General features: G+C 43.1%; 1 protein-coding gene across 2 annotated transcripts in view; it reads left to right on the forward strand.

Moving 5' to 3' along the window:
* LOC117438244 (E3 ubiquitin-protein ligase KCMF1-like) overlaps positions 1-26,319 on the forward strand; it is a 104,321-nt gene that overhangs the window by 57,171 nt on the left and 20,831 nt on the right. The window contains exons 3-4 of one of the 2 annotated variants that reach the window (XM_034073763.1): positions 15,924-16,063; positions 24,956-25,057. In XM_034073763.1, coding sequence (XP_033929654.1) covers positions 15,924-16,063; positions 24,956-25,057 — 242 coding nt within the window. The remainder of the gene's footprint in view (positions 1-15,923; positions 16,064-24,955; positions 25,058-26,319) is intronic. The other variant, XM_034073764.1, reaches the window with a different exon arrangement.

A 26,319-nucleotide genomic window follows, 5' to 3' on the forward strand; every position in this document is an offset into this window, starting at 1 on the left:
GGATTGATACCCAGCCCGACCTGAGCATAGATCTAGTCCTTTTGGGTAACTGTCCCCAGTTTATATAGTGGGCATGATGTGCTGTGGTATAGAATACCCCTTTGGCTAGTTTGGTCAGGTGTCCTGTCTCTGCTTCCTCCTGGCTTCCCCTCCTTATTGGCAGAGCATGAGACTCACAAACTCCTTGGTCAGAGTAAACATTACTGAGCAACAAATAAACCATCGGTGTCATCAGTGCTGTTCCCAGGCTGAAAGTCAAAACCACAGCATTGCACCAGCTACTAAGAAGGAGAAAAATGACTGCTACGGCTGAACCCAGGACAGTATCCACCACTTATTCCATACCATTCATGTCATGCTCAGATCCCAAATTTTCAATATACCATCACTCTTATATATATACGTCCACAGAGAGAGAGAGAGAGACGATTCCTTAGTGCATGGACCAATCCCTATAAAGCTGCTGAGTCCATTTGGTCCATGATGTCGGGCTCCACCTCTTGTAACACTCTTTCAGAGCAGGAGAGAGAATGTGATGTAGTCAATTTGCCAGGCCTCCCCATATTGTACTTCAGCCATTGTCCTCCATACCAAAGAGGCTTTAACCGCTTGGCTTACCTAATTACAGCACGGTTCACACTTATGAATAACCTGGGCAATAGTGTCCATTGGTAAGTCCACCCCTTGATCATGAGTCCATCTATATGTTGCATCACTGCCCTGATGGCCTGAGGTATCATGGGCCCAGCAGGCCCAAAATAATTTACCCTTCCTTTCAGCAGTTTCTGTAGTTTGTCGTTGGGGACTCCATACAGCTGCCTTCCATCTCTGACGCTTCCAAAGCACTGGAGGGGCCCAGTGGACTAGATACTTGCCCGTACTGTCCCACACACCCTGCCACTCATGACAGTCCAGCCTCGGGGAAAATCTCTTGGTCCTCATATATTGTTGTCTAATCCCAGACAGGACCCAAAACCGATGCCACTTAACTTTCGAGATCAGATGAAATGGTCATGGATAAAACAGGCTCTCTATTTGTGCCAACATGGTGATCCCCATCACAATCGGCAGGCAGGTCTCAAGGGTACCCAAAGGCCATTCAAAATCTTCAGAACTCTCAAATGATGCTGCAGTACTTGTCAGTGGGGCTGGTGTAGCTGCTGTGCTTGGACCTGGAGTAGCTGCATTATCTGTTGTAGACAGTTTGAATAGCTGCTTTACTTGTCACTGGGGTGTTTGGGAATGTCTCCCTCATAGGCTGACCACCCGAAGAGAGGAAAAAAGATGTGCAATTGCTACACACTTCCATTTTATACCTCCCAAATTATAGAGGTGGCGACCACACTGGGAATGCAAGTCAGATCAGTTTCATGATAAAATGTCTACTGTATTACAAGTCATTACCATAAATTGCAATGAAACAAGAACCTTAGCCCAAGATCACCAGGTGATGAACACCAACACAGCAAATACAAGCTGTAAGGTAGGACATGCTGAAACTGTGAGATCAAGAGCAACAACTTTGAGAGCCAATAAATCAGCACTGTGATGAGTGACTATTAATAAAAAAAAAATGCTTATCACAAATACGATTAGACAAACTCCAGTCAGATCTGTTATTATCTCAACCCATCGAGCCCCACGTTGGGTGCCAAAAAGAACTGTTGTGGTTTAGGCCCAGCCAGTAATTCAGAACTATGTAGCCGCTCGTTCACTCCCCCCCTTCCTTCCCTTCACTCCCAGAGGGATAAGGAGGAGAATTGAAAGAATGTAACTCCCATGGGCTGAGATAAGAACAGTCTGGTAAATAAGGTATAACACAAACCACTATTGCTACCACCAATAATAGCAATGATAAGGGAAATAACAAGGGAAGAGAATACAGCTGCTCACCACCTGCCTGATCTAACCCTTCTGGGCAACTGGCCACAGTTTATATACTGGGCATGACGTGCTGTGGTATGGAATACCCGTTTGGCTAGTTTGAGTCATGTGTCCTGTCTCTGCTTCCTCCCGGCTTTTAATCCTTACTGGCAGAGCATGAGACTCAGAAAGTCCTTGGTCAGAGTAAACATTACTGAGCAGCAATTAAAAACATTGGTGTTATCAGTGCTGTACCCAGGCTGAAAGTGAAAAATGCAGCACTGCACCAGCTACTAGAAGGAGAAAAAATGAATGCTACTGCTGAACCCTGGACAGATGATGATGGGAAGGAAGTCAGGGACAGTCACTGGTGACCTGAAGACAACTTCTTGGCGGGCTACAAAAGTGTTACATAGTAGACAACAGCATATAATTGAGTTCATTGGCTATTTTCCCCTAAAATCAAATCCTCTTGAGGTACACATTGGACTTCCCCATCTTCCCTTCATTACCCACCAAGTATATCCGGGTCCCTCAGCAAGAGCAATCCCATGAGTGGGTTTTGCATTTACGTGAAGCAGAAATAACCCAGACTGTCTTCCCCAGCAAATTCTTTATGTGCACCACAGGAACTTTATCCCCTTCTACAGTTTGTAAAAGTTCTGCTGGGCTGGACCAGTCCTGTTGGCAGATCTTTTGGTGTTGACCAACCAGGTGTCTTTTGGTAAATATGTATCCCAGTGCTTGAAAGTCCCACCATCCATTGCTCTTAGTGTAGTTTTTAACAGCCCATTTTACCGTTCGATTTTCCCAGAGACTGGTGCATAGTAGGGGATGTGATTGACATACCCTCTTGATGCCATGCTTTTTGGCCCAAGAGGTTATTCCGGAAATGAGTCCCATTGTCTTCCTCAGCTCTCTCTGGGGTGTCGTGTCTCAACAAGACTTGTTTCTCAAGGCTCAGGATAGTGTTCCGGGCAGTTGCATGTGGCACAGCATATGTTTCCAGCCATCCGGTGGTTGCTTTCACCATATTAATCATATGGCGCTTGCCTTGGCCGGTTGGTGGGAGTGTGATATGATCAATCTGCAAGTCCTTCCCATATTTGTACTTCAGCTATCATCCTCCATACCAGAGAGGCTTTAACCACTTGGGTGAAGCCGCAGCTTTCATGGGATGATCATCCTTGACATTTGTTCTCATCTTCAATTCAGGCACCTGTTCCTTCAGAGCTGAGGAAGGTTTTCCATCTCACTTTCTCATGTCTTCTCTGTGATCCCACAGGTGAAACCATAGGGTGGCCCAAGACATGTACCATATATATTCTCACTTGAGCAGTAAGATGCCTTTTGTTAGTAGATGAGACGTGGGTTGGTACACATGGGTAGCTGGATATATCGGATAGATCGTTTCTCAATTGTTTGAACTCCTGGGACAGTTTTTCCACAGCTGAAATGATGGAAGGGGTGAGATTGTCTTCAGACTCTCAGAGTTGATGAATCACTTCATCCACTATTGGTGATGCTACTTCATGCCAGGTTATTGATGCCAGTGAATGGGCATATGATGATGGTTCACTCCATGCAAATTTTTGCCACATGGGTCATGTACATTCAACTTCTTCTGGATCTATGGATGCATTCCCAGCATCTGACCTGCGATAGATCACGTCTACAATGACTGATTTTTTCGAAGACTGCATGCCTTTCTCTGTCATGGTCCAGTTGGCCAAAGGACTCATAATATTGTCCTTGTATAGAAACCTTTCTTTCACAGCTGCCAAGAGCTGCCTCCAAAGGCTGAGGGACTGTTTCTCTTTTGCAATTGCTTTGTCAATTCCCCCTTTCCTAGCAAGTGATCCCAGCTGCTTGGCTTCCCTACCTTCTAGTTAGTGACTGTTGGCCCCATTGTCCCAGCATTGGAGCAACCAGGTGATGATGTGCTCCCCTGTATGACAGGTGAAATCTTTTTGCATATTCCATAACTTGGTTGAGGTCCAGGATAGAGAAGTCACCTCTTCTTCTTCCTCTTCCTCTGATCCACATAATAATAACTCTTGTTCAGATGCTGTCCAATGTATTAAGTGCATTGGTTCTTCATCTTTCTTCAGTGTATGGGCTGCATTTTGTGCCTCTTTTTTGCTTTTCCCCTTGTGTACAGGGGCAGCCAATACTGGCATAAATTGGTCCTCTGGTTTAGCTGCAATGATTATCACTGTGGTTGAAGTGACTGCAGTATCTGTTGTTGGGGTTGGTGCAGCTGCTGTGGTTGGGGGTTGAGTAGCACCAGCAGCTGCGCTGTCTTGCTCTCTGGGTTTGAGTAGCTGCACTGTTGTCACTGGGGTTGGTGTAGTTGCTGTGCATGGAGTTGGAGTAGCTGCATTGTCTGTTGCTTTGCCATCAGATGCAGAGACATCTTTTTCCCTTTTGAAGGTGCTGGATAGCATTGAACAGGGCTCTGGAGGCATAGGCCAATCCCCAGCATGTTGACATTATTTGTCCCTCTCTGGTATGATCAGGATGACAACACACATCTTTTAAGTGTTTTACTAGTTTTTCTGGATTTTGCACTTCTTCAGTGGTAAAGTTCCAAAGCACTGGAGGGGCCCACTGGCCTAGATATTTGACCAGACTATCCTGCACAACCTGCCACTCATGACTGTCCAGACTTGGGGAAAATCTCTTGATACTCCTATATTGTCATCTAGCCCTAGACAAGACCCAAACCTGACTCTGTTTAACTTTTGAGATCAGACAAAATGGTCATGGCTAAACACACTGTATGTGTGCCAACATGGTGATCCCTATCACAATCAGCAGGCAGGTCTCAAGGGTTCCCAAAGGCCATTCAAAACCTTCAGAACTCTCAAATGATGCTGTAAATAGCCTGGTGGTGGAGTTGGGGGTGAGGGAATGTCTCCTTCATAGGTTGACCACGTGAGGAGTGAAAAAAATATTTGTAATTGCTAAACACTTCTATTATATACCTCCCAAAGTATAGAGGTGATGACCACACTGGGAATGCAAGCCAGATCAGTGTCATGATCAATGAGTCTATTGAATTACATGTCATTACCATATAGTACAATGAGACAAGAACCTTAGCCCAAGCCCCCCAGCCTATAAACACTAAACCAGCAAATACCGGCTGTAAGTAACGTACAATACGCTGAAACTCTGAGTTCAAGAGCAACAGCTTTGAAAGCCAATCAATCAGCATTGTGATGAGTGTCTATTAATCCGAAACAATGAATGCTTATTACAAATACGATTAGACACTCTCTGCTCAGACCTGTTGTTATCTCATCCCATTGAGCCCCACGTTGGGTACCACAAAAAGCTGTCGTGGTTTAAGCCCGGCCAGCAACTCAGTACCACGCAGCTGCTACTTACTCCTCCCCCTTCCTTCCCCCGCTCCCAGGGGGATGGGTAGGAGAATCAAAAAAATGTAACAGCTCCCATGGGTTGAGATAACAGCAATCCAGTAACTAAGGTATAAAACAAAACTACTACTGCTACCACCGATAATAATAATGATAAGGGAAATAACAAGGGAAGAGAATACAACTGCTCACTACCTGCCAACCGATACCCAGCCCAACCTGAGCAGTGATTTAACCCTTCCGGGTAACTCCCCTCCAGTTTCTGTACTGGGCATGATGTGCTGTGGTATGGAATACCTGTTTGGCTAGTTTGAGTCAGGTGTACTGTCTCTGCTTCCTCCTGGCTTTTATTCCTCCCTGGCAGATCATGAGACTCAGAAAGTCCTTGGTCAGAATGAACAGTTCTTCACAACAACTAAAAATATCAGTGTTATCAGCATTGTTCCCATGATGAAAGTGAAAAACACAGCACTGCACCAGCTACTAAGGAGTAAAATGACTGCTATAGCTGAACCCAGGACACCTGGTAAGTAGTCACACACAGCAAAGGGAAAACTATGATTTATATTTCCTGTCCCATCCTCAAGTTCCCTCCCTTGTTTCCCCATTGGTTGGGGACTCCAAGGTTTACAGCCTATCTGATGCGTATAATCTACGTGCTAACTGTCCCGCCACTGGTCACATCTCCCCTTGCTCAATTTCATACACCCCTTCCTCTTATTTATTTATTTATCTCATTTTACTGTTTAACCTGCCTTCACCTGCTTAGTTTCATAGGTTGAAACCTATGACCTTTAAACATGACCTTTAAACATCATAATTTTACTTTATAGAGATTTTTCCTAAGCATTGGGTGAGATCCACCCATTAAAGGCAGTTGTAAACCAAACATCACCCAGGACAAGTTGATTCTCAGTATGGTTGGAAATAATACCCTGGGCATAAGTATTTATCATAACTGTTTAACTGCCGCGGCCAGGTGGAGGGGAGAAAACACCGATACGATGTAGGTTCACAAAATGCTCCGTTTATTGATTCCAAGGCTGCTCTTAATATACTGTCTTACACGCGATCACGCATTACTTGATTGGCTGCTTCGCTTTGCCCACGAGGGATACACGCTCCCCTTTACTTCTCCTGATTGGTTTCACACCTTCGCTTCAGCTTAGCGTTACATCATGCTTCTGCAATTACTGGCATCTTGTTATTGCATTCCTGTTTTGCTGATCTTGACACTTCTTCTTCTTTTAACCTGGTGTCAGAAGTTCACTTTCTCACAGCTTGCTGTAAGCCTGTTAAAGCGCCCATGCTCGACCCCCAGCATCTCCCCCTCTTTTTTCAAATAAAGTGTTAGTCATCTGCTGCATGCGTTGCATAATACATTGTAACAAACAAGGTCCAAAAAACAAAATTAACAACATAATCGTTATTGGTCCGCTAAACATCATGATTAAACTCCTTAACCAACTACTTATTCCTAACGATTTTAACCAAGAGTCTATAGGATTTGTTTCTACAGTAAGTTCTTCCATATTTTCTTTAAGTTCAAACAATTTCTTGTGAATAGATTCTGAATGATCAGAAAGATTCATACAACACATGCCCAGAAGCATTCCAATGCAAAGGGGATGTGAAGCAGCTGTAAACTGTACAGTGTTAACAGTCAAGGAGTTACACTCCCCCCTTTTTTTTTTTTTTTTTTTTTGTTCAGACAAAAAGCCATTTATTACAAAGCATTAACTCCTTATATACTATTGCTTACACACACCTACAGCAATTTGGCATATCATGATTGGATACTTGTCTTGAAGACCCTTAGTGACTAACATATAATTGGTTAAGCACAGGTGTGAGAACTTGACCTCGAACGCTTGCCAACAGTCCACAGTTCTCATAACTCAGTGAATTACAGCTTCTTCTTATCTTGCTTGCTTAGGCTTCCTCAGGCCTCCCACAGCCTTGCTGTATCTTTCAGAGTTATTCAGAGCTCATGTACCAAATATTCATTTTCCTGTGAGAACACTGTCTCCACATCTCCCCCTTTTTAGTTTTATGAAAAGTTTTTGACAATTTATTGTGTCTGCTCTATCACTGCTTGACTTGTGTAACATAACAACCCACTACTCTAGGTAGCATTATTTCAGTAAGATTAGTCTGATTTGAAGTCATTTGATGTCACCTTTATAACATGTGGCATACCAGTGAATCCTACACACCATGTAACAAGTTGGAATAATGGGGATTTAACACATGTGCTCAGTATACTTGTCCATTACCCATGGTCACACATAATAGAACAGATATTACAAAGATTTTACACAGATTTCTATCATTGCTGTTTCTTTATGTTGTTCTGCGGCTTTATACTTTTCGCTGGCAGTCAGTATGGTCCTGTTGATAGCTGTACAAAGCTGGGCCTACCCTTTTTCTCCTGTATGGCTCTGTGATAACAGCGGAGGCCATCCCTCACATCAAGGTCTGGCATGGCATGTGTCTCCACCGCTCTACACCTGCTGGTTGCAGCCAGCAGCAGAGCTAAAGGTTCTTCTTGGTGGCAAACACAGAGGCCAACCCAGTCTTGCCCTTGATTGTGGTAGCAGGCATTTGGTCAATCTCAGTCCTTGCACCTTGTTGTCAATGCAGAGTTTCACCTGCTTCACCCAGTAACAAGTCAGTACTACAGCAAAGCACACATGGATTTACATTAGCAGAGTAACTATTGCAGAGTGCAGCAGCATGCTGAAAACGCCAATGGCAGTGAGGGACTAACCAAAGAAACTTCTTACCAGTGGAGTTCTCCCACCCTCTTAATTTGTTCCATTACCTGCTTTGTAACAGTACCGTCATATTAGAATCTGTCTACCTTTTGCCTTAGCATTTTCTAGCAGCTACTGCAAATCTGCATGCTCTTAACATCTCTTTTTACAAGTGACAAATCCATACAATACAAGGTATAGTTTCTTGTTAGCAACTGGCTAGTAAATACAGGTGGTTTTATATGCAAAATCACAACCTCTAATAATAGCTACTTTACAAGCATGCATATTCAAGCTGTTAATTTTCAGTTGCCCTCAAGTGTTTTTTTTTTTTTTTTTTTTTGGTTTTTTTTTTTGTTTTTTTTTTTTTTTTTGATTACATATGCATATTGTCTGGAAAACAAGCTTGAAGCAATATACATCAAAACTACCGTCACTAATAACAGCTAGAATGAGTTATCATTTCCCTTTTTTTCTTTTTTTTTTTTTTTTTTTTTTATTTTTTTTTCTTTTTTTTTTCTTTTTTTTTTTTTTCTAAAGTCACTCACCCTGCTTTGCACAGCTAAAACCACCGGCCTATTGGCAACTGCACTTTTGCATTAACCTTTTCTTGCCCGAAAGGTTAAACTGCTACCTGTTAAAACTTTTACATGAACCTGACAACAAAAAAATATACAGAACACTGTCTGCCCTCATCACACACACACACACATATGGGATCCCACAAGCACACTGCACACAACTACAGTATTTGAAACACAAAATCCAGACAATCATTGCTCCCACTGCACAGTCCCACATACAGGACGTGGCACAAGGACCCTGTAAAGACTATCAGGAAACCAGCTCCGAGAAGCATCATCACAGTGTGGGGTGGCAGGCTCAACCTTAGCGGGCGTCCCCGCAGAGGCTCTGCCTCCCTCACATCGCATGAGGCTTGGGCTTTTATACTGACCAAAATGCACACTCGTTCCGACACAGGTGGCCAGCCTATGTTGGAAGAAGTTGCCAGCAATATCTATAAAGGTTTCCAAGGGTTGATAGAAACATGGACATACTTATATTTACCAACTTCTAGTACATGAGTATCACAGAGAGACTGTATCAAAGGAATTGTATATGGGGTCCCAACTCCACGGTCTGACACATTCTGCCCGATACCCCTGATAAGAGCATACAAGAGACCTTCCCATCTCGGGTGGGAAGCACACACACCACAGGAAACTGTGCAATACATCCACATCCCCCACCCATCTCACTTCTCCCTTTACAGCTACCCATTTATCATGAGGATATGGGGGATATAAATCAGGCTTCTTTTCCGGATGAATAGGCTCCAGGTCAAAAGCACCATCCAGGTCAGCATCGGCATTATCAGGCATCTCAGGAGCAGCAACAGCAAACTGATGAACATGCACAGGCTCCTTCTCGGGGTCAATAGGGCTCAGGTTGAAAGGATCATCTTCATCCCCGACATCAATCTTCGCTGCAGCAGCGGCAACCAGTGGAGGTTCGGGGGGGGGGGGGGGGGGGGGAGCACGCTGATCTCCATGATCTCATTTTTTTTTTACTTTAACATTTCTAAAACAGTTCTCCAAATGACTAACAAACTTTTCACAGCTTCATTGCCTTTTGTAGCTGCATTCCACAGCTTAACTCCTGCCCCAATCCACAAGGATATCTCAAATCCGGTAGACTCATAAATCTCTGGGTAACGTGTCTTCGACCATTTCAACATTAACTTTAGGTCTGTCTTTTTAAGGGTTGCTCCCTTCACCTTAGGAAGGACTGAAAACATCCATAAATCAGGGGCTTCTTCCTTAGTAATTTTCTCCCAAGTCTCGAGATTAAAAGCTTCACCGACTCCCACAATTCTTCCCCTATCTTACGCCATTGATCTTTGGAGAATAACTGTCCCGTATTTTCTAACAACCCCCTTCGTCGGCACCAAAATAAAAAGTCCACAAGTTCCTGTCGGGGTATCGAGTACCCTGTTTTCTTCGCTACGCTTCTATCGTAGCCTTTTCTATTGCTGATACAGCGAAACCCATCCCGAACCAGACCGCAGTCTGCCTGACTCACCGGTCAGCCGTGGCCACATAATTTGAGCTCCTTTCCTGCCTCTCTCGGACAGCCTGACTCTCTCGGGCAGCCGGGATCTCCACCTTCTCTCGTCCGCGGTCTCTCTCTCTCCTGGTATCACGTCGGGGTCACCAGAATGCCGCGGCCAGGTGGAGGGGAGAAAACACCGATACGATGTAGGTTCACAAAATGCTCCGTTTATTGATTCCAAGGCTGCTCTTAATATACTGTCTTACACGCGATCATGCATTACTTGATTGGCTGCTTCGCTTTGCCCACGAGGGATACACGCTCCCCTTTACCTCTCCTGATTGGTTTCACACCTTCGCTTCAGCTTAGCGTTACATCATGCTTCTGCAATTACTGGCATCTTGTTATTGCATTCCTGTTTTGCTGATCTTGACACTTCTTCTTCTTTTAACCTGGTGTCAGAAGTTCACTTTCTCACAGCTTGCTGTAAGCCTGTTAAAGCGCCCATGCTCGACCCCCAGCATTTAACTTTCTTTGCTCTTTTAAAATCTTCACACTCAAGTACTTGACAGGTGTCAAATAGAATAGTTTGTGAATTTTGTTCCTTAGTAATTTTTATCCACAATTTAACTGGGTATCCTAGCATTCCTCTCATTTGGTCAAAATGAGCTTCCTGTTCCAAATTTTTCCTTTGAATTCTTAATAGATAAGAGTTCATTATCACTATGATTTTCCACATTTTCCCCAATACCTATGTTTTCAGCACAGCAAATACAGCAAATACAAAAGAATCTTATAAAGTTTCTCACAAAGGTTTGTATGGTGTGTATGCTTATTGTCTCTTAATACACATGAGGTTCTTAGTTGATTGTACATGCCACTGCCTGTCTTCAGATGGGAGTTCCACTGGTTCTTTGATCCTAGTGTAGTGTGTCCAACCTTTTTTGTCAGTCCTCACAGCAGTTTCAGTGGTCATCAGTATTTGAAATGTGCCCTCCCGGTCTGGTTGTAATTTTGAGTCCTTCCAGGTCTTGATCAGGACCTACTCTCCCGGTCAGACAGTATGAACCATGAATTACAGCAGTGGAGTTGGGGCAAGCAGTCTTTTGTTTCTGAGGAAAGACAAGGAAGACAACATCCCCAGTATATAGTTCTTAAGAAAGCCTTCCTTGATTTCAAACTGCGGAACTTCATCAACCCCACCCATGTAAGGTAGTCCAAATGGCATTTCATAAGACGATATCCCTAGGTCTTTTCTAGGCAAGATTTGAATTACCTCTTTTATCCAAACAACTGGGTTTATCTTTTCCTCATCCTGTTCTGTTAATAGAGCTATTGAAACCAAAATCTGATCCCTGTAAGTTTTCAGTTCTAAACCTAGTTGTACAATTAAATCTCTCCCTAGCAATTTGCTTCCTGTTTCAGGACCGTATACAGTTGTCCTTGAATCATTTCACTATTTAATTCAAGGTAGTGTCTTCAAAAATGGGAACTGAAACTCCCTCTCCTTTTACTCCTGAAACAGTTATCCTTTGGTTTAATAATTTCAGTGTGCCTGATTAAGTGTGTGATTACATGTGCACATGCATGCTATTAAGTCTATGGCTCCACATGTGGGTGATTATGTGTGCAAAGTGTGCTGCGCCTGCACAGGGCTGCTGGTGAGCAGCGTTTTCGGAGCTGTGGCTGGGATACAGCCATCTAATCAGCTTGACTGCACAAATTCAAACAGCAAGTTGTGGAGCAGGCATTTCTACTGCAAGGTCAAACAAGTTTCCTGAAATACGCCAAGTCCTTTATAGCTTTTCCCCCCTTCTCTTTCGTAAGATCAGTGAGAGAATTTACTGTTCCTGAAAGTGAGGGATTCAGACTGCTGGCTCAGCCTGGCTGCAGCAGAGGGAAGCACTGTGTGAGCCTCACACAGCCAGCCCTGCCAAAGCAGCTTGGATCTGACCTGGCATATGCACCCATCCCATGCCAGCCCTGGACATCCCCAATGCATCTTGCCCTGGCACTCCTGTGCCAGCATGGTGTTGGCAGCAGTGCAGAGCTGGCCTCTTTCCAGAGAGGCTGTGTCAACTGCCCTTGTCACCATCACATGACTGTACACACACAGCAATGGGTTGGCTCCTCTGAGCCCAGTGACACTGCACCCACCACGGCTGCAGATGCTGCACCTCCTGCTCATCAGGATTTTCAGGGGGTGGGCTATAAACTATTTGGGGGGAATCATATGGAGGGGGTAAACTCTTTAGAGGATCCCATGCCTTAGGTTTCTCAGTATTTCTCTTAATTTCTGTTTGTTGTTTTTAGGGGGAACAAGTGAACTGCAGGAAGGGATAGAATTTCTACCTCCTACTTCACTGTTGATTCTGACTCAGGTCTCCCAGGAGACCTCTTACAATTCTCAGACTCCCAGCATACTGCATAATCAGACTCTTCTTGTGAGAAAGGTTCCTTAACATAGAATCATAGAATACTTAGAGTTGGAAAGGACCTTAAGATCATCTCTTTCCAGCCCCACTGCCATGGGCAGGGACACCACACACTAAATCATGTTACCCAAGACTCCGTCCAACCTGGCCTTAAACACTACCAGGGATGGAGCATTTACCACTTCTTTGGGCAACCCATTCCAGTGCCACACCACCCTTACAGCAAAGAACTTCTTCCTTATATCTAACCTGAACTTACCCTGTTTAAGTTTGAATACATTGCCCCTTGACATTTACATATTTTAAAGCTTGACATTCTTATGTTTCCTCAGCCCCATACTTTGGCCAAAAAGTAGCCAGTGCCTGAATACTTTCCTTTCTCCATATAAAACAACAGTATTGTATCATCTTTTTCCTATCTTTTCCCTTTGTATAAGACATGTCTTTCCAATTTTTCAACATCCTCCTTAAGGGGCTTTCTGGAGGAATATTATTCCCAGGATGATTCCTCTAATCCCTTCTCTTTTCCTTAAGCTTATTTTTCTTATTTCCCATTCTGTTTCCTGAGACTTCCTTTCAACAAGTCCTTACACTTTGTCATTCTCCAGCTACATCCCTCACGGAATAACAGAAACACGGATCCAGACTCCACACTCATTTTGTACTTATTTGTACTTCTCAGACACACACACTCAAGTCTCTTAGAATGTCCCAACCACCAAGGTAATACTTGAAGTCCAGTTTTCTTACCTTGGTCCATGCACGGAGTTGCCTGGTTGCTGCAGTGGTGCCTACTTTTTCCTCTGTCTCTTTTTCCCCCTCTGATTTACTGGGTCTACCTTATAAAAATGGTCTCAGGATTTCGGTCAGTGGCTGTGGTACACCCGTTGGCTCCACATTAGGCCTTTGAAATCAACAGAACGCATCTCACCGTTCTTTGGCGGCAGAGGTCCTCTCAACAATGACTTGATCCCATATGAGCCCCCAAATTGTGAGAAATGGTGTCTAGATAAAAACTTAAGCTCAGGGTAGACACAGTAGTGAAGCAGCTATTTATTAACGTTTGTGCAAAAACGGGTGTCCTGGCAAGTAGACACAGACAGCAAAAGCAGAACTATGATTTATATTTCCTATCCCGTCCTCAAGTTCCCTCCCTTGTTTCCCCATTGGTTGGGGACTCCAAGGTTTACAGCCTATCCAATGTATACAGTCTACGTGCTAACTGTCCCACCTCTGGTTCTATTTCCCCTTACTCGATTTTGTATGCCACTTCCTCTTATTTATTCATTTCTTTTCTTTTATGGTTTGATTTCATAACTCTCTGGCAGACGTATGGTACCTCAACTTAATGTTTAACCTGCCTTCACCTGCTTAGTTTCATAGGTTGAAAAAATATGGTATTCTTTTTAACCCAAGAGTGTATCTTTCATCTAGAGATGTTATTCATAGAGTGTGTCTTTCTAAGTTATGGAATCTCAAACACTTTGTTTCCTAGTATCTTAGCACCAACCCCAGTATTGAAAAATCTTAATATTGCAAACCCTTAACATTGATCTTAAAACTCAAATATTGTAAAGCCTTAATATTGCAAAGCCACATTCCCAATTATGTGAAAACAACAGTTTCTCTCACAGCCATGGCTCCTCATCCTGTCACCTGTAGAGTCTGGCACCATCATCTTGGCACCCACCTTTCAGATATTCATATGTATTAATGAGATTCTCTCTATTTCAGCTATTTACAGTAAGCGTCCTTCCACTCAAGAGGGAGGATATAGAAGGTACACACCATGGGGTGCAGAGTGGGAGGGCTGACCTTAGACCTTATCCTATAGTGAATTCTAATCAGTTTTTACAAGTAAGTGGAGAAATAAGTGTTATTTAAATTCTTCTGTCTTCTGCATACTTCATTAAATTAATATTTCTCCTCAGTCTACAAGCTCAAATTGTTACTTTTATTTCTGAATCAGCTCCTTAAAATACTTGTTTTGCCTGAGGAATGCCAGTGTATTTCTGGATGAGTGCCAGGAGGTTTGCAACCAGAGAGAAGAATGTGCTATCTCAGTAGTGGATGAAACAAAATTGTTCTTTTCCTTCCCCACTGAGATTATCAGATGTCCTAAAGCCTTTTACTTTAGGAAACACTAGTTTCCAAATAGCCTTAGGCTTTAAATCTAATTTAGTATGGTATCAAGTTCCCTTTAGAGAGTGCTCTGAGCCTAAGCATCATCTAAGTGCTCTTACTCTATAAGCAGTAAAGGAAACTTTTCCTGGAGTGATACAATTTAATATGAATTTAGCATGGTTTGTTAAATTTTCATGATCAGTTTGGCTCATGTTAATTGCTAAACTAGCATCTTAAGGGAGGCTGCTACTTCGGTATTCAAGGAAGTGCTGAAATACTTAAACTGGTACATAACATCTCCTTTTGCTTCACTGAAATTTCCCCTTATTGTTAAACACTGGTTCAGTTATGGCATCAATATCAACATATGAAGTGCTGGTGTCACTAAATGTTCCGGAGTTTGAGGATTCCTGGTTGAGAGAAACACAACACAATAAAGAATCATAACTAGTTTATTAATACAGGGAAAATATAGAGGTAACAAAAGATACAGTAAAGGATATCTCTGATGTTTGGTTATCTTACCAACCCCAAGGACCATGTAATGACAATCAGGAAACCAGCTCTGAAAAACATCATTGCAGTGCAAGGTGGCAGGCTCAACCTTAGCGGGCATCAACGGGGAGGCAACATTGACCTGGGTGGTATGAGGTTCTACCTCTCCACATTGCCTGAGGCTCGGGCCTTTATACTAGCAAAAATGCACACTCATTCTGATGTAGGGGGCCAGCCTACATCAGAAGAAGTAGCCAGCTATATCTAGAAAGGTCTCCAAGGGTTGTGAATTTTCCAGGGAGGAGCCAAAGTGGGACCTTCCTGGGAGGAGTTACCACAGACAAACAGTACTTTTCTATTTTTGTGTGTTCCACCACAGACCATTATCTAGTGTCACTGACACACTGAAGCATTTTAAATTATAATGATTAATATTTTTTATTTTGCTGCAAGTAAGGCTGTGAGAGCACAGAGCATCTACAGTGATCTTATCTGTAGTATGGTAAAAACAAGGATGGGGAGGAAAGTGATGTTTTGGCAGCACTGTCACCTCTTCCTGAATATTAGAAAGTTATGTTGCTTGCTAGTGAAAAATGTGTAGCCTGTCTATTCTTTTGGAAGTTGATTCATTGAACAACTTTATAATATTGGCATATGCAGTATTAAAGTGTTTATTTTGATTAAATAATTAATTAATTTTACAGTACTGCATGTGATTACATGCACATAACTATATATATAAAGAGATTATATAAATAAAATAATGAGCTGTGCTGCTTGAAAATAATCCCTCCTAAACTATCATCTTTTTCCAGATTTGTATTATGGTGGAGAAGCTTTCTCTGTAGAGCAGCCACAGTCCTTTACTTGTCCTTATTGTGGAAAGATGGGCTATACGGAAACATCTCTTCAAGAACATGTTGCTTCTGAACACGCAGAAACATCAACAGAGGTGGTAAGCCGCTTCAGCACTGTTTTTCAATTATGATGAATGTATATGAAAATTTCGAGAAAATTAGTTGTTTTTCTTTTTCTTTGAGTATGTGTTCATTTAAATGCTGACTCCTAGTCAAACCATGATGGTGTTTTCCCTCTTGACTCCTTGAGCTATTAAGTCCCCAGCTCAATGATACTACATCTGCCTACAACATCACCTAACATTCTCTCAGCAGTCTGAGTCAAGGTTATGCAGTTGTGTCCTTGGATCCTTGGTATGCAGGCCACTAAATACTGATGTTACAGAGAGGGTTAAACCCTTGTAAAAATAAATAGCTTTTAAATATATTGTTTTATTATAAAGCAGCCCTTGCTTTTTCCCTTTACCCTACCACTTGATTTCTCTGATGATTTCAACAGTAGAGATTGATGCAAAGCAATTACGGAACAATTGTTTTGCTTCCGTTTTTGTCAGCAAGTGTTCTGATTGCCTCAAGTTTTTATATCTAGATGTTACTGTTGCTTTTGCCAGAAAGAAATTTTTCTGAAATGTGAGGTGACTTTGCTATGTAAATGATAAAATAATAACTTGGATTTTGATACTATTAGAAATGGTTTCTTCTCAGCTTTCATTTCAGTGCTGAGAAACATGCTACTTAGTGTTTGGACTACTTCCTTTTTTGAAAAGTGTAGCCCTGTTTTTAGATTTCCCTTTATGGTGCAGGGGTATGGTTTGTATTTATTTTTAAAACCCACTTAACTAATTCAACGGTTATGTGTGTTAGCAAACCAAGGTTAAATTGTTGATCAAGAAATTTGGGTATCTTTCCAGCAGTGGATGATATATTCATGTTTGTGTGTGAATACTGTTTATGCCTGAGGAATGTATGATTATAGAAGGACATTCAGGGAACTGTTGTCTATTTTTTTTGTAGTTTCCCATAAAAACGTGCATGCTTGAGGAAAATTATTAACATCTTAATAAATTGTGGGTAAATGACTTGTGATTTTGAACTTGTTTGTTATGACCTCTAAGCTGTCTTCACTTTTCGAGAAATTATGTGGGAGGAGAATCTCTCTCCTTAGAGCCTACTAAGGGCCTTATATGAAGGAATAGTAGAGGAAGTAAGATTGGCAAATCCATTCTGAGACTCAAAGGTGTCTTAGTCTTTCATAAGAACATATAAACTATTGGCATATAATTTCTTTATTTTTAGAACTAAAACCTCAGTAATTATTATTTCTCCATTAAAGGATTAAGGATAATGAACAGCAATACAGGGCAAGTGTGGACAGACATGGCTGGCATTATGATGACTATTAATATTGCCATTGCATTTCAGTAGAGCGGAGTGATTAACAAATAAAACACAGCATTCAGAAGTCTTTTAGGGTTGCAGCTGTACAAACTGTAAGAAATGCCATTAGATATCATAGAATCATAGAATAGTTTGGGTTGGAAAGGACCTTAAGATCATCTAGTTCCAACCCCCATGCCATGGGCAGGGACACCTCACACTAAATCATGTCACCCAAGGCTCTGTCCAACCTGGCCTTGAACACTGCCAGGGATGGACCATTCACAACTTTCTTGGGCAACCCATTCCAGTGCCTCACCACCCTTACAGTAAAGAACTTCTTCCTTATATCTAACCTAAACTTACCCTGTTTAAGTTTGAACCTGTTACCCCTTGTCCTATCACTACAGTCCGTAATATTTTAATTAAGTTTCAGAATAAAGAAAGCAGTTTTCTGCTACTCAATTACACTTAGATTCATTCTGTACTTACTAAGGCAGCAACTAGTCTGAAGTGAAAGGACCAGGTGGGGTGGGTCCTCTTTGGATGGCAGCCAGGTGCCCACCAAGCTGCTCTATCTCACCTCTCTCCCTAGCAACAGGATGGGTAGAAAATATGGTGAAAAGCTCATGGGTCATTAAACATATAATAATGATATGTTCCCTCTAATACGCTCTGGTCAAATCTGTCATTATCTCAAACACTTTGAGTCCTACATTGGGTGCCAGAAACATTAGTTGTGGTTTAATCCCATCTGGCAACGAAGTGTGACACAACTGCTTACTCACTTTCCCCCTGCCCCTACTGGGACGGGGGAGGGCAGAATAAAGGTGAAGGTGCAAAAAATGGGTTAAGATAAAGACAGTTTAATAGGTAAAGCAAAACCTGCCTATGCAAGAAAAGGAAATCATTCACTCCTTCCCATTGGCAGACAGATGTTTAGCCATCTCCAGAGAAAAAAGGGCTCCATCATGCATAATGGTTAATTAGAAAGACAAACAACATAACTCTGAACATCGCCCTTCTTAATTCCCTATGTTTTTTATTCCTGAACACGATTGCATGTCAAAGAATAATAGAATGGTTTGGGTTGGAAGGGACCATAAATATCATGTAGTTTCAGCCCCCTACCACAAGGACACCTTCCACTAGATCAGGTTGCTCCAAGCCCAATCCAAACTTGCCTTGAACACTGCCAGGGATGGAGCAGCCACAGCTTCTCTGGGCACCCTGTGCCAGCACCTCACCACCCTCATACTGAAGAATTTTTTCCTAATGTCTAATCTAAATCTACCCTCTTTCAGCTTAAAGCCATTTCTCTTGTCCTATCACCACATGCCCTTGTAAAGAGTCCCTGTACAGCTTTCTTGTAAGCACCCTTTAGGTATTGGAAAGCTGCTATAAGGTGTCCCCAGATCCTTCTCTTCTCCAGGCTGAATAATCACAGAATCACAGAACCCCAAGGGTTGGAAGGGACCACGAAAGATCATCTAGTCCAACCCCCCTGCAAGAGCAAGGTAACCTAGAGTACATCACACAGGAACTTGTCCAGGAGGGCCTTGAATATCTCCAACGTAGGAGACTCCACAACCCCCCATGGCAACCTGTTCCAGTGCTCTGTCACTCTTACAGAAAAGAAGTTCGTCCTGATGTTAACGTGGAACCTCCTATGCTCCAGTTTACACCCATTGCCCCTTGTCCTACCACTGGATATCACTGAAAAAAGCCTAGCTCCATCATCCTGACACCCACCCTTTACATATTTGTAAACACTGATGAGGTCACCCCTCAGTCTCCTCTTCTCCAAGCTAAAGAGACCCAGCTCCCTCAGCCTCTCCTCATAAGGGAGGTGTTCCACTCCTTTAATCATCTTTGTGGCTCTGCGCTGGACTCTTTCAAGCAATTCCCTGTCCTTCTTGAACTGAGGGGCCCAAAACTGGATGCAATATTCCAGATGAGGCCTCACCAAGGCAGAGTAGAGGGGGAGGAGAACCTCTCTTGACCTACTAACCACACCCTTTCTAATGCATCCTAGGATGCCATTTGCCTTCTTGGCCACAAGGGCACATTGCTGGCTCATGGTCATCCTCCTATCCACCAGGACCCCCAGGTCCCTTTCCCCTTCACTCCTTTCCAGCAGGTCAACCCCCAACCTGTACTGGTACATGGGGTTGTTCTTCCCCAGATGCAAGACTCTACACTTGCCCTTGTTGAATTTCATCAAGTTTCTCCCCGCCCAACTCTCCAGCCTGTCCAGGTCTCGCTGAACGGCAACACAGCCTTCTGGTGTGTCAGCCACACCTCCCAATTTAGTGTCATCAGCGAACTTGCTGAGGGTACACTCAGTTCCCTCATCCAGGTCGTAGATGGAAATATTAAACAGCACTGGTCCCAGCACCGACCCCTGAGGGACTCCACTAGTCACAGACCTCCAGTTAGATTCTGCCCCATTGAGCACAACTCTCTGCCTTCTTCCTTTCAACCAGTTCTTGATCCACCTCACTACCTGATTGTCAAGCCCACACTTCCTTAGCTTATCTATGAGGATGCTGTGGGAGACAGTATCAAATGCCTTACTGAAATCAAGAAAAACTACATCTACCGCTCTACCATCATCCCTCCACCTAGTCACTTCCTCATAGAAGGCTATAAGGTTGGTCAAACATGACTACCCCCTCATAAACCCATGTTGGCTGTTCTTAATAACCCCCTCATCCTTGATATGCCTAGAGATGGAGTCAAGAATAAGTTGTTCCATCACCTTTCCAGGGACGGAGGTAAGGCTGACCAGTCTATAATTAGCAGAGTCCTCCTTCATGCCTTTCTTATAGACTGGTGTGACATTTGCCATCTTCCAATCCTCAGGCACCTCTCCCGTTTCCCACGACTTACCAAAGATGATGGAGAGTGGCCTACCAATGACCTCTGCCAGCTCCCTCAGCACCCGTGTGTGCATTCCATCTGGACCCATTGATTTATAGATGTCCAGATTGCATAGCTGATCCCTAACCCAATCCTCATCTACCAAAGCAAACTCCTCCTTTGTCCTGACTCCTTCTGCGGCTATAGGAATCTGGAACGCCCGGGGAGAGTCTGCAGGAGTAAAGACAAAGGCAAAGAAAGCATTCAGCACCTCTGCCTTCTTTATATCCTCTGTCTCCAGGGCACCCACCTCGTTCAGCACTGGGCCTATATTGCCTCTTGTGTTAGTTTTATTCGCTATGTATTTGAAGAAGCCCTTTCTATTGTCCTTAACCCAACTAGCAAGATTAAGTTCCAAAGAGGCCTTAGCTGTCCTAATTGCCTCCCTACATCCTCTAACAATTGTCCTATATTCCTCCCAAGTGGCCAGCCCCTCCTTCCATAATCCATAGATTCTCTTTTTCCACATGAGTTTGCCCAGCAGTTCCTTGTTTAACCACGCTGGCCTCCTAGATCCCTTACTTGATTTCCTACCCATTCGGACACTCTGATCCTGAGCTTGGAAGAAGTGGTCCTTGAGTGCTGACCACCTATCTAGAGCCCCTTTACCACCCAGTACCCTTTCCCATGAGACTTCCCTTAGCAGTTGATTGAAGAGGCCAAAGTTGGCCCTTCGGAAATCCAGAACTGTGGCCTTGCTAGGTATTCTATTCCTCCCACACAGGATCCTAAACTCCACCATCTCATGGTCACTGCAGCCAAGGCTGCCATTGACCATCACACTTCAACCAGACCCTCCTTGTTGGCGAGTACTAAATCTAGCAGCGCTCCTCTCCTAGTTGGTTTGTCCACCATTTGCATTAAGAAGTTATCATCAATGCACTGGAGGAACCTCCTAGACTGAATGATTGGCTGTTTGAGTCTCCCAGCAAATATCAGGGTAGTTAAAATCCCCCATGAGGACCAAGGCATGAAGTCGCGAGGCTGCTTTCAGTTGCCTGTAGAAAGCCTCATCAACTCCTGTGTCCTGATCAGGAGGTCTGTAATAGACCCCCACAACTGTATCACCCGTACCAGCCTGTCCCTTAATTCGTACCCACAGACATTCCACTTTCTCCTCGTCTGCCCCTGGACAGAACTCAATACATTCTAGTTGCTCTCTCACATAAAGAGCAACTCCACCACCTCGCTTTGCTGACCTATCTTTCCTAAAAAGGACATAGCCATCCATGACCACATTCCAGTCATGTGAGCTGTCCCACCATGTCTCTGTAATTGCCACCAGATCATAACCTTCAGACCGCACACAGACTTCTAACTCCTCCTGTTTATTTCCCATGCTGCGTGCATTGGTGTACAGGCATTTCAGGGAGCGAGCAGAGCATGCTGATGGCACCCTTGGGTGGCAGGAGGCCTTCTGGTCTTCATTAATAGTAGAACAATGCCCCACTAGTTCAGACCCAGCTACAACCCCCTTGCACTTTGAATCTAACCTGAAGCTCTGTGAGGGAGCTCTGCTAACTCTTGCCCTAGTACCCTTTTTCCCCTGTGGGACAGGGTCTAAACAACTATCCTTTCCCACAAATGAAGCAATAGATTGATAGTCCTCTCTAGTCTACCATCCTTCAAGCCCTAGCATGTCTCTCTTGGGCTTGTCCCTAACAGGCCCAGTTATATCCCCTCCCCCCTTCACATCTAGTTTAAAGCCCTCTCAATAAGCCCTGCTAACTCCTGCCCCAAAAACATTTTCCCTCTCTGGGACTGGTGTATCCCACCTGCCACCAGCAAATCAGGTGTCTCATACAGCAGCCCATGACTGAAAAAAACCAAACCCCTGCCTTTGGCACCAGTCACGTAGCCATACATTAATCTGCAGCCTCTTCCTATTTATCTCTTCACCCTCTCTTGTAACAGGTACGGAGGCAAACACCACTTGCGCTCCAGACCCTTTAACCAGCTGTCCCAGGGCCCTGAAGTCTCTCTTCATTGCCCTTGTCCTCCTTGTAATAATTTCATCACTGCCAACCTGAAAAACCAGCAGCGGATAGTAGTCAGAGGGCTGTACCAGATCAGAGAGTTTCTTTTTAACATCTCTAATCCGAGCCCCAGGAAGGCAGCAGACTTCCCTGTGGGATGGATCTGGTCGACACATGGGCCCTTCTGTTCCCCTCAGAAGAGAGTCGCTCACCACAATTACTCTTCTTTTCTTCTTGGTTGGGTAGTTCTAAGGCATGGGGGTGAGTGACAAGCCCGAGGTGACTCACTAGATAGATCTACCCCTCCATCTCCATTTACCTGGCCCTGTAGTTCCAAGACCTCATACCTGTTATTCAAGGGCAACTGGGAGAGAGGAAGGGATTGTGAGGGTTTTCGCTTACCTCTCTGAGGAGGGACCTCCCTCCATACCTCCTTGTCCCTTAAGTTCACTCCTTCTGTCTGATGGTAGGAGGGAAGGGGATCCATCACTTGTTCAACCACTTCCCTCTGCCCCTGCCTTAGGGTTGTGGCTCCAGCAATCTATTTCACTTTCACATTCTCTGATGGCTCTCAACCTTTCTACCTCCTTTCTCCTGTGGTGACAGGACAATTGATAACAGGTTAAAATGTAAACAGGAGAAGTTTGGATTGGATATAAGGAAGAAGTTCTTTACTGTAACGGTGGTGAGACACTGGAATGGTTGCCCAAGGAAGTTGTGAAAGCTCCAACCCTGGCAGTGTTCAAAGACAGGTTGGACAAAGCCTTTGGGTGACATGATTTAGTGTGAGGTGTCCCTCTCTATGGTAGGGGGTTGCAGCTAGATGATCTTAAGGTCATTTCCAACCCTAACTATTCTATGATAAGGGAAATAACAAGGGGAGAGAATACAATTGCTCAGTACCTGCTGACGAATACCCAGCCTGACCTGAGCAGCTATCCCAAGTCACAGAAGGCAAAGGCAGGCACTGGGAGAATGAAGAACTGTCCACTGTAGGAGAAAATCAGGTTTGAGACCATCTAAGGAACATGAAGGTGCACAAGTCCATGGGACCTGATAAGATACATCCATGGGTCCTGAAGGAGCTGGCAGACATTGCAAAGCCATTATCCATAATGTTTAAGAAGTCATGGCAGTGCAGTGAAGTTCCTGCTGACTGGAAAAGGGAAATATAACCTTCATTTTTAGAAAGGTGTCCTGGGTTCAGCTGTAGCAGTTATTTTTCTCCTTCTTAGTAGCTGGTTCAGTTCTGTGTTTTCAACTTTAGCCTGAGAACAATGCTGATAACACACCGATGGTTTTAGTTCTTGCTAAGTAATGTTTACTCTGACCAAGGACTCTCATGCTCTGCCAGTGAGGAGGCGCATGGGAAGCCAGGAGGAAGCAGAGACAGGACACTTGACCCAAACTAACCAAAGAGGTGTTCCATACCACAACACATCCTGCCCAGTATAGAAACTGGGGGGAGTTACCCAGAAGGTCCATATCACTGCTCTGGTCGGGCTGGGTATTGGTCGACAGGTGCTGAAGAATTGTATTGGGAATCACTTATGGGGTTTTTGTTTTATTTTTCTTAGTTTTATATTCTTTCCTCTCATTTTTTCCCTAGTAGTAATATACTGTACTTTACTTATTGGACTGTTCTCATCTCAACCTGCAGCTTTTACACTTTTGATTCTCCTCCCCATCCCACCCGGAGAGCGGGTAAGGGGGGGTTGAAAGAGAGTCTGCGTGGTACTTTGTTGCCAGCTGGGTCTAAATCACAACACACAGGTTTCCTGCTTGCCAGATAGTCCCACTTGATGCCCACTAGAAAACACACATGCACTCATCCCACAGGCACTCCACATTTGCAAGTTCCCTTAGGGCATACTAGCACAGACCCTTACCTACTTCATATTCCTGCCCAGACTCGAGCCTCCTTCCTACTCATTGGCTAGTCCAGCTTGAAATTTGCTAGCCAATACACATGCACGCCAGTTTTGGGAAAGATGCAGACACCCACCTTCTCCCCCTTTACCCTAGTAGCTCTCACCAGGCACCACCAGTGCTGGGCACCTCACTCATGCTGCCCCTCCCCAGCTATTTTTTGGGACACACACTGTTCCTGCCTCAATGGCTAGAGGCAGAGACCATGCAAAGGACTTTTAAGGCACACTTCTCTCAGGTGGATGCAAAGTCATTGGGAGGAAAAATAAAAAATAATAAATGAAGGCTGCTATGGCAGTAAGTGTCCCTAGAATTTTTAAAATATGTGTTTAGGCTTAAGGAAAAACCAAAGCTATAATGCTATCTCACAAAATTCTTGATAAGAATAAAGAGTTTCTCTTCACTGCCAAATCTCTACCTACATGTTACTTCAGAGGGTGATCTCAGTGATGATATTCAATGAATATTTCATTCTCCTTATCACACTTCTCTGGTGAGAGGAATGAGAAGCTGCTTGGGGATTCAAATAAACTTGATAATGTCATATGTAGGTACATACAAGCATGGTATTATTAAAAGCATAATTACAAGGAAAAGTGTGTCTTAAAAAGATACTAAAATTAACAGCTACATTTGAACACATTTACTGTTTTAAACCTGTGGCTGTTTAGATACAGGATTAGAAAGTGACATTTAAAGTCAAGTGATCAACTCTGAATTATGTGTTTAGTGATTTATGTAAAGTTGGTTGTGTTTGGTTTTTTTTTTCTCACTTTGTTGTTTCAGATCTGTCCAATATGTGCAGCATTACCTGGAGGGGATCCTAATCATGTCACAGATGACTTTGCAGCTCATCTTACACTGGAACACAGAGCTCCTAGAGATTTAATATCCTTTCTTAAGTTGAGGGGAAAGGGATACTGTTTCTTGTGATAGCTGTAAATACTTATTTTGACTTCTGTAGTCAAGTGGCTACATCAGTTTTGCTTATTTTTTAGAATTGGTGTTTAGTTATAGGGGATCTGTATGTCTGAATTTTTTATATGTATATATATATCTATCAGACTGTGAATGGGCTTTAGGTGTAGCTTGGAAATGTAGGTGTGTGGTTTTATTTCTGATAGCAAAACCTTTTAAAGATGTCTTTGATGCTGCTTCTTTCTGCACTGCATTTTTTACCCTTCTTGGTCATTAGTTCTGATACCATTTTGTGTATGGGAAAGCAGCAATCCAGATGCAGTAGTGTATTATAGATAATTGCAAGACTAAAAGCAGTAAATTTCACTTAAAGTAAATGTGTTAGAGAATGCTTTGAAATAAAGTGGGTTTAAGTGTTTGATTAGTTTTATCACCATATTTCAATGGGGTAGTTATAGCCTGTTATTTATTGTCTTTTTTTTAAGATATAACTAGAAGAGATATCAGGAGACTTCCTAGGAATTAGGGCTGTCTTTCAGTTATATGCAGATTGTAGTGATATAACTACTCTTGATGACTGAAGAGCTCAAACTGTCAGCTTCTTTGTACTTTAAGTACAATTTTCTTTTATGTTACTTGGCATTAGGAATAGTAATGTTGCTTGTGTTTTTGCTATACAATACCTACAACATAATTTTAGAAGGTACTCTTACTCCATGGAAGTACAAGCCATCATGAAAAACTCTCGTTAAGTGATCTCTATATAAATTATTTATCTTTCTGTATCTCATTAAAAAAATACACTACTAGTGTAATTTAATAGTGCCTTTTTTGTTCAGGGCTTCTTAAAAGAAAAAAAAAAGGCCTAACAACTCAAGTTCATTATATTTAGGAATAGCAACATTATAGGAAGTGGGTTTACTTTGGTTGTGATCTGTATTTACATTTAAATTTGTTATCATTTAAATAGTCAGTCCCAATTACACAGTTATCATAATTTCCTACTAAAGTGAATGAGGTGTTGGATTAGAATTCACACTTCTGGAGCTTTTTCTCCCTCTCTCACATCAGTGATATCAGATAACTTAATTGCGAAATGTGTGTTTATTACTAGTTACATAAGAGCTAGAGAAATCAAAATAATCTTTTCAGTTACTGAGTAAAGGCCACAGTGTCAGTCATCATGACACAGATGGGGGGAGCTTTATAAATTGGACCATGTTATAAATAAT

This window comes from Melopsittacus undulatus (genome assembly GCF_012275295.1).
Source record: "Melopsittacus undulatus isolate bMelUnd1 chromosome W unlocalized genomic scaffold, bMelUnd1.mat.Z SUPER_W_unloc_3, whole genome shotgun sequence".
Lineage (NCBI taxonomy): Eukaryota > Metazoa > Chordata > Aves > Psittaciformes > Psittaculidae > Melopsittacus > Melopsittacus undulatus.